Genomic DNA, 9763 nt, shown 5'->3' on the forward strand with positions numbered 1-9763 from the left:
CAAAAAAAGAAACAAAGACCCGCTGAAGGCCACGGTGGAAGCAACCTGGACTTCCTGAACCACCAAATAGAACCATGGACCCATCAAAGGATTCCAAAGCAAGTTCTGCGTTTAGTTTAGCTCTATTAAAAGATCTGCTAAACTGAACTCTGAGTTAGTTTAGCTGTTTGTTGTTTTTTTGCTGCAATGAATCTGAGCTGAGTTATGGGTTTTAATAAACTACAACCCAGAATTATCAAAAATAATTTGACTGTAATACATCTCACCAATATACAATCTTTGTAATATATCTCTAAACTCAATCATTCTGTAATAATGATGATACTTGTTGTTTTCTTTAGTTTATTTTTATAGATATAGTAAAGAACTGCGCTGCCCGACATCCTTTATTTTTTTTTTTTACTCATCTTAGATTTTTTTTTCCTTTTTCTTTGTTTTACAGGTTCTTCAGCACCTGTGGCAGCAGCAGCGAGTCGAGTGACCCCGCTCCAGGCCGACCGACTTTCCCTGTACATGGAGACCCCCAGCTGGGCAGGTCAGACTCAGTAAACATGTCTCTGCGCTGTGACCCATGCAGCGCCTCTAAACCAGCACACAGCTCAGGCAGGGCGTTTAAGATGAGGTTTGGCTATTAAAACGAGCTGCGTGGGTTTATACAGACATTTCATGTATTGAAACTAAAGCATCTCCAGAAGTATGGAGAAAATGTCAAGAATAAACCTGACATTTCAACATTAAAGTAAAACTTTTAAGATAAAGTCAAACTCTCAGATTTATTGCACATTATAGCGACGACTTGTGAGGAAAAAGGTTTTATTGAAGCCACCAAACGCAGGGAGGTAGTGAGTGTCGGGGCAGGAGCGGGCTGTTCAGACAGAGGAACCTTTCAGGTGGGTCATTTTATGAGTCCGTCAAGTTTCTACAGGTTCCTTAATTAGAAAAGAAAAAAAATCCTTGGCTTTGCTCTGTCCTCATTTTAAGCATTTTTAGGCTTTGAAATGTTCAGAAAAACAAAACTGTTGGACACACACAGACGACATAGACGTACTGTAACTTATCTGTAGCTTCTCCTAAAATATCATACTCAAGTAAAAGTACCAATACTTGGATGAAATATTACCAAAGTACAAATAAAATTACCCATCAGAAAAATGACTCAAGTAAAAGTAATAAGTAGCTAATTTAAAATGTATTTTAAGTAAAAGTTACTTAGTTACATTTAAAAAGCTAGTGTTGTGGTATATGAAATACTTAGTTTTTTTTTTAGCAATTTATTTTCCCAAGCCACTCAGAGCCGCAGTATAAGGATGAAAGAGCCGCATGCGGCTCCGGAGCCGCGGGTTGCCGACCCCTGTGCTAGACAAAATTAGCAATGCCACGAAACGGGTTGTTTTGCTAATTGGCTATTAGTCATGAAAACTTTGTTTGAAGTACCAATGCAATAAGTACTTACCAAAACATGCTTCCGCAGATTAGATGTGGAGTTATTGAACGCTGCCAGTTCACCTTTGGCAGACACATCTGGCATTGCATGATGATACTGTCGGCCCTCTTGAATTTAAATGAAAAGCAGTCTTTCAAATGTGGCCGAGGATTTTCGTCGTTTTTGGACAGCAGAATTCGATGTTTCAGCTAGCATTTCTAGTGAAACGTTCTCTGAACCGTCGTCGCTCTCCTGATCCACCTCCATCTTGTTCCCAATCTCCTNGGTTGTTTTGCTAATTGGCTATTAGTCATGAAAACTTTGTTTGAAGTACCAATGCAATAAGTACTTACCAAAACATGCTTCCGCAGATTAGATGTGGAGTTATTGAACGCTGCCAGTTCACCTTTGGCAGACACATCTGGCATTGCATGATGATACTGTTGGCCCTCTTGAATTTAAATGAAAAGCAGTCTTTCAAATGTGGCCGAGGATTTTCGTCGTTTTTGGACAGCAGAATTCGATGTTTCAGCTAGCATTTCTAGTGAAACGTTCTCTGAACCGTCGTCGCTCTCCTGATCCACCTCCATCTTGTTCCCAATCTCCTGGTATCCTAGATCTACATGCTGATCACGTCACTCGCTGTAGTGCTTCCGGGCCCGATTTTTTGTCTTTCTTTCGGTTTTCCAAAGTTTTTTTTTTTTACTCAGTAACCGATGGGATTTGTACAGAGCCCCTCTGATGACATGGTCAAAAAAAATGTTTAATTCTGGCCATGAAGTAGTATTTCGTGGCCACGCAATAAGTATAACGTGCGCACGAAATACTTATTAATAATATTAATATCATTCCTGGACAACTGGGTAAGCAAATCGAGCGCGCCTTTTTTTTGACCATGTCATCAGAGGGGCTCCGTAGATTTGTAATGTAACGAAATACAATACTTCACTCAAAACATAATCAAGTAAAAATTTAAATTACCGATTTTAAAAACTACTTGAAAAATATAAAATACACAAAAACCCTTCAATACAGTAACTTGAGTAAATGTATTTTGTTACTTTTCAGCTCTGCTCCTAACAGTTATCCACCAGAGTATTAGAGCCATGCGGACATTTCTCTTTTTTTTTCTTTTTTTTTTTTTGATGATCTGAATAAAGTTAAAATATTAAAGCTGGAGATTATGAGACAAAAAAAAACTTGTTTCAATCACAAAAAAGCTTCAATAGTTTCCAACTGATTTAAGTTAAACTGCAGCCTGAACCGAGATATTTAACGCAGGAAGATGAACATTCAATTTCCCTTTTGGTTTCATAATGGATTTTTGAATTGAATTTTAAACACTTTATGGTAAACTGTGTTTTCATTTTATTTTTTATTTATCTTATATTACAAATTTATAGACAGGATTTTTTTACACTGTTAATGTTACGACTTTAATCTTGTAATTTTCTTTTTGTAATCTTAATATTCAGATTATATTTACTTTTTTCTCATTTCCTGTTTTGCAAATATAACAGCGAATCGCTGTCCTACATTTTATATTTTTAAATTAGGATTAAAATCTCCTTATCCTAATGCTTTAATCCCATCGATTTAATATTATTTCATTATTCTAATGATTTAACTCCTTATAATTTTCCAAGTTTAATGTCAAAGAACTTATATTGTGACAATTATCCTTATATTACACCTTCAGTCTCATAGTTTATGACTTTATTCTGGTATCGTTAAGATTTTATCCTCATGAACTTAATATTAACACTTTTTTTCCCACAACATTAAAGTTTTCTTCTTGTAATTTTAAGATTATTTTACAACAATATTCATATGTGCCTACAGTAATATTCTGACACGGTTCTCATTTTAATATGTTTTTTAATTAATTTAAGGACTTTATTCTGGTGATGTTATTACTTTTATCTTGTACTCTTAATCTCCCAATAATAATACTTTATTTTCAGAATTATTAATAATAATAAAAATGTGCATGTGTCAGTAAACGTAAGCACATGCTTTCTGTATTGTCTGCTAGCAGCCTGGATTTATCTTCTTATCGGACATTATATTCTTGAAACAAAGCGATTTAATGCATCCATACAGCTTCTGTCCCCTCATACTTCTCATACCTTTTTTTTTAAATCGTTTTTTTTTTTCACGTTCTTCTGTAACTTAAGAAAAACAGCACATTCCTTGGGGTGCAGGATAGTAATTTGGAAAGCAGTAGAAAATGTTTGCCACCAGGAGAGAACCAGGCGTACAGATCAGTCACTGGGAAGATGTGCATTGCAACAGACATGCTTTATTTGTGCTTCAGTCATAAAAGAAGGTAGAATTATTTATAAATTACATATAAAAAAATGCAGATACTATTCAATCAAACTTATAATGTTGCAAACTTATAATGCACTTTTGCTGGGTGGATTTGTAAAACACTTCTGCATAACAAATCAAAGCGATATGTGGAAAAGTAGCAAGTCCTTCTGGAGAAACATGAATTTTATATGGATGATATAGTCTCAGACATCAGAGGAAAGTAAACAGAAAGTGTCTAAAGTGCTGAAACGTATAGCTGCTCCAGCACCAGCGCTACATCTGGTGCATGGCATGGGGTTTCACATGTGATCCCTGCACAGCTTTGCTTTTATCCCTCTTCCATTTAAAGAGGCTGAAAGCAAAAATGATTCAGTTAAAATCAACTCTAATGGCGTCTGTAACATTACATACTGATCTCTATGTGTAGATGCAGCATTTTAGACCCTATTTACACATCTTTATGGAAGCCATGCAAAAGCAAATGCTTTCTACTCCAATTCCAGGCTTTGAGACATCAGGACAGAATGAAAACATATTTAGATTCTTCTCAAATTTAAATTTTATTTACTATTAGGTGAACAAAGACACAAGAGAGACGCTGTAGTTCTTCATCACAGAAAGACAAAGCTGTGTGAAAAATCAGCAGCATTCATATTTTGTTAATTTTTTTTTTTTCTATATATAGTAGTGTACGGAAGAGGATTAGGGCCACTGAAAAAAAAAAAAGTTAACTGATTTTTTAATTTTTTTTCAGTTTAACATGGGAAAAAAGTCAGAATTCTGACTTTAATCTCAGAATTCTGACTTTAATCTCAGAATTATTACTTTTTTCTCAGAATTCTGACTTTTTTCTCAGAATTCTAACTTTAATCTCAAAATTCTGACTGAATTCTGTCAATAAAAACAGTCAGAATTCTGAGATTAAAGTCTGAATTCTGAGATTAAAGTCAGAATCCTGACTTTTTCCCCATACTATACTGAAATAATAAAAAAAAAATAAATCAGTTAACATCTTTTTTTTTTCAGTGGCCCTAATCCTCTTCCGTAGTAGTCTTCCATCTTTTTTGTATTACCTTGTATAACCCTCATTATGGGTGACTTTCTGGTAGCAAGAATGATTTTTTTATTGTAAAGTAACTTTTAGACTTTTGCACATTAAGGAGAAACACGTGCTTCATAATTTGCATGAAAAATAATGTTTTATTTAGGATAAAAAATATTTCATTTTTATGTATGCATTCCAAATAACATTAAAATGTTCCTGTTTACTCACAGAAATACTGCCACTATTTAATGTCTGAAATTTGTGCAATGTTCAGCTTTCCATAGGTGCTTCAGCTGTTTGCAATTTATGAACTTCAGGTTTTTTTTTGACATATTTAGACTTGAACTTAAAATGTTAACTTCATTTTTTTTTTTTTTTTCAGATTTTTCTTCATTTTAAAGCAAATTACAAACAATGCCACCATTTAGCTGTAGCTTACATCAGAAAAACCAAACAACAATCACAGGAGAGCCAGCACACTTGCACCTCACAAATCAAAAAACACACCTTTGATGACCAAAATGTTCAGATTTTGGACAGAGAGGACAGATAATTTGAAAGAGCAGTGAACGAAGCCATCCTAGGTAACAAAAAAAAAAGGTGATTGGGTTCATTTGAATGGAGGATGGACCTCTGGTTGCTTAAAACATCGACACTCCAACCACAGATTGCTGTAGTGGAAGCAGACAGAACTGACAGAGACTCCTAGATAGAAAAAGTGAGGCAACATCAGAGATTTTACTTTTTATTTTACCAATTTTATTTCCGTAGAGGGGTGAGATCATTTATAGAGCTAAATTTCATTTTAAATGTTGCCCTAAAAGTTGAGAAACTCAAGTTTCTGCTAAACAATCGATACGTAGAGTGTAGTGAAATTTTCTTTGTTCTGCTTGAAAGTTATTTTGATAGTTTTTTTTGCTTATTTTCTCAGAAAAATTGGACAAATTTACAGAATACACTTTTAGTTTTCTCAGGCAGGCAGCACAGTTGTGTACGAAGGAGTATTAGGGCCAGGTTGGAGATTTGTTTTTATTTTTTTATTTTGAGAATAAAGTCGTATCATTAAGAGACTGAAGTCTTCATACAACATTTCAGAAAATTTTTCTTATTTTTCAAACCAGAAGCAAAGTATAATTTGATATGATGCTCGATGTTCCTCATTTTAGTGTTGTCATAAAATACAACTTTTTTTCGCCTAATTTTAGGAGTTTATTCTCTTAATATTTCAAGTTTATTCGTGTAAATTTATGAATATTCTCGTTGTGACTTTTTTCTCGTAATATTATGACTTTATTCTTGTTGTGTTACGATTTTATTCTTGAAATAGAAGGAAAAAAAATCTCTAGCCGGGCCCTAATGCTCCCTCGTAGTTATGGATGCAGGTCGTCCTACATGAAGGTTTTTGTGTTCTTCTGTGTTCCTATAGACGGTACTGTTCGAATGCAAGACTTTCTTAGATTAGATTAGATTAGATTAGATTAGATGAGCTTTATTGATCTCACAGTGGAGGAATTCACTCGTCACATATTGGCATGGAAGTTAAAGAAGGTGCAAACAAGGAGGAAAAAGGTGCATTAAGAATAAACAATATATATATACAGTATATCCAGGTATATACAGTATATCATGATAAATAAGGATTAAGTGTACAGGTATAGCACACAACGAGAAAAAAAAAAAATAAAAATAAGAAAAAAAAAAAAAATGGTGCTAAACTGGTTTTCAACAAATTCTGCCTCCATTTGTTTTATGCAAGAAAAGGGACCAGTAGGAAAAGATTGTTTTGCATCTTTTTATGTTAAAAAAAGCTTTTATTTTCATATTTATTCTGAGCAGTTTTCTGCTTTTACCTTTTAACAGTAAATTTCACTCGTAACAAAGTGTTTTTTTAAAGATCTTTTTCTTATTTAGGTTTTTTCGTTTATTTTTACATGGTTACCTTATATACCTGTGGTGTGGTTTGACCAGCTCCATGCACTTCCATGATATTTAAGGGACTTTATAAGATCTGATTTTCTTTGTCATCTTTCTACACAGCAAAAATTATTCAATAGGGATAAAAACAGTAGAAAATATTTAGCTTAAAGCTAAAAGATTTCACTAATAACCTAAAAATTCAATCTCTGACTCTGCAGGCTTCAGTTAGCATGTTAAATTTGAGAGTTCATGATAAAGGAAAAGAAAAAAGACTGAATAAGTTGGGCCTGTTTGGAAGTTTTAAAAGAGAAAGTGTGTTTTCTTTCCTTTAAGGGAATATGGCATAAAAGTAGCATCAGAATGAAGCTGAAAAAGTACAGATCAATGCCGTGTTGATGTGAAGCTAAAGTTAAGAAGTTTGGTCGTGATGTCTGAGGAATGCAGTGAACTTTTCTGTATTCAAAAGCTGAAGCAACGTTTCAAAAAAGGGGCCAATAAACATGTTTTATCTGCATCTATCTTATGAATAAAGGTGTTTATGTATTAATCTATTTAGAGGCTATTAAGTTTGAACAGTAACATACTTTTTTATGTTGTTTGCATCTTAATCATAATCAAAACAGTTTGTTTGGAGTGTGATTCCCCCCGTAATTGACATTTATGCACTATTTTTTGCTCGCCACGTATCACTTTACTTGGATTTATCACTTACTTGGATTTTAGATAGATATACGTACATATATATATACAGAAGAGCTATATGTGTATATATTTTATCTCTTTTTATTCTTATTTTTTATCTTTATTATATTGTATAGTTGGATGTGTGTATATATTTTATAAAACTGTAACTGGAGTGTGTAACAAAAGCAAGTATTTCTGATTCTGATTCACACAGCCTCCTTCGTGCCATGAGGAGGTTTTTTTTGGGGTTGAAAGATGGATATCTTGATGCTTTTGACTCTTCTTGTTGTTCAAGCTGCCCCTCTTTCTCACCTGGCCTCCTTTAAGGAAGCCAATCACTGCCAGACTCTGATTTAACGACTTCACGCCCTTTCGGCGTGGAAGCACTCTCAGCGTGATAAAGTCTGCATGTACGCGCGCCTTACTCTCCCCCATCCGGCCATATTGTGCTAATGTGTGCCGGTTAAGTAGTGCAAGACTAGAAAAAGCCTCTTATCCATATGCCTGAGAGCCGGGGTGTCGGCGTGATCTCTCCCCAGATGGAGCCCTCTGCCTCCCCGCCCATCCTCGGCGGAGCCATAGAGCAGGTGGCAACGAGGATCAATGGGCCTCCGCCATTACTTCCTCTCCACTTCACGTCTCCAGTGCCGTCTCCGGGGGCGGGGGGGCCCAGGGGTGCGAGCGGCGTGTCTCGCTGCAGCACGCCAGGAGAAATGGGGACGTTTTCCATTAGTCTAATTGCTCGGTTATAGTTCTATATTATTGCTTTGATCACCGCTGTGGCTTGATAATGATGGACCTCCTGTGACCTCCATGTATAGGTGGTGGGTGTTATGTCTCCCCGGTCGACGCCCATCGAGACTGCGGCGGGTGTAGGCGGGCGGGTCGGGGCAAACAGAAGGATAAACAACCAAATGAAGGAAAAAGTGTTTTCATTCCTGAGTTTAGTGGAGCGGCGGTTTAAACTCTCCGCTCAAGTTCTGCTGCTTCTTCAGTTTCCTCAGCAAAAAGCAAAATGGGGCTAATTTGCAATAAATAACAGCTAAAAAAATGTTTTATATAACCTCATGATGTAATGAAAACTGTTAGGATTTCCACATCCAACATGGACACACTAAAAGATGATTAGTTTCCTCCGACACGCACCACCTCGGCCCCTCTTACGCAGACTTTGAAGAGATTTGAAGGAGTGTTATGCACATTTTAGGGTGATACGTTTCAGTATTATTCCCACATCTCGGCTCCCCCGGAGTACAGTGGAAGATTTGCCCCTCTGTCGGCAATTACACGAGACGTCTTCTATCAGCGAGCAGATGAGGTGAGAAACATAATGAATTCATTTACCCTCCAACACTCTGCCTTTTCTTCCTTCTGTTTATTATATCCCATTTGCATACGGATCGGAACACTCAAAAAGCTCCGTGCCAGACTAATCGGCGCTGAATATTTCACTGCGGACCTGTAGCTCTCCCTACAGGTCAGCACATAAAAGCTGCTTCCTGTTTGTGGATTTGCTTTCAAACACCCAAACTGCTCCTGATTACCTCGCCTCTTATTCCGTAGGAAATCCTTGGCCGTGATTCCTTGGTTGCTTTTTCAACATTTGCTTTTTTTTTTTTACAGGTATGAGTATTGATCTTTTGCCTTTGCTGCAGGGGAGTGTGTTCACTTAAAAGGCCCGCTGATGTAGCAGAGCTTATTAAACAAATAGGCCGGAGAACAAGGCCACAATCGCTTTGAATCATGAAGGAGGCTGCCCGTCTTAAAGCACTGCCGTATCAAATATGAAACGCTCTGCTAACAAGGTGTGTAATCTATTACTAATCAGATCATATTTTATGAAACAAGGAGAAGCTGGAACTTAAGTAAGAGAGAAAGATGGAGATTCAGAGGCAAAGCGGTGAGGGGGGGAAGAGGGGTTGGGGTTGTATTTTGAAATTGAATGTGACGGCCAGGGACCATGACTTGATTTTACATGCATGGCTTTATAATGAAGCCGTGCCAAATGGTCAGTAATGGTTAACTTTAGGGGGAGCGGGAGCTTTGCTGTAATGGGAGGCTAATTCGGGGGCCCTGCCGCCTTGACAGGCTGTAGAGCACAGCTGGAATATGGAGAAGGATGGAAGTCGGAGGCTCTGGGGCTGCAGTAAAGGTCTGTATTTGTCTGCAAATTGCCAGTTTGCCTGAGGATATAACAGGGTCAAGTGTAGCGTAGCATACTTTGTGTTCACAGAGACTGTAGCAGATATAAATACAATCTGGAAACACGCTCAGTCAAACAGAGAGGCGAGCTAACTCCCTCAAATCAAGTGGTGTGCAGGAGAGACTTCATGTCATTACAATTCTGCCCATGATCCCTTTATATATATATATATATA

General features: G+C 36.7%; 1 protein-coding gene across 7 annotated transcripts in view; it reads left to right on the forward strand.

Moving 5' to 3' along the window:
- rbfox3 (RNA binding protein, fox-1 homolog (C. elegans) 3) overlaps positions 1 to 9763 on the forward strand; it is a 548753-nt gene that overhangs the window by 139290 nt on the left and 399700 nt on the right. For all 7 annotated transcript variants that reach the window (XM_015379413.1, XM_015379417.1, XM_015379422.1 and 4 more), the window contains exon 2: positions 443 to 535. In XM_015379413.1, coding sequence (XP_015234899.1) covers positions 514 to 535 — 22 coding nt within the window. In that variant the 5' untranslated portion in view covers positions 443 to 513. The remainder of the gene's footprint in view (positions 1 to 442; positions 536 to 9763) is intronic.

This window comes from Cyprinodon variegatus, unplaced genomic scaffold (assembly GCF_000732505.1).
Source record: "Cyprinodon variegatus isolate N-32 unplaced genomic scaffold, C_variegatus-1.0 Scaffold191, whole genome shotgun sequence".
NCBI classification, from domain to species: Eukaryota; Metazoa; Chordata; class Actinopteri; order Cyprinodontiformes; family Cyprinodontidae; genus Cyprinodon; species Cyprinodon variegatus.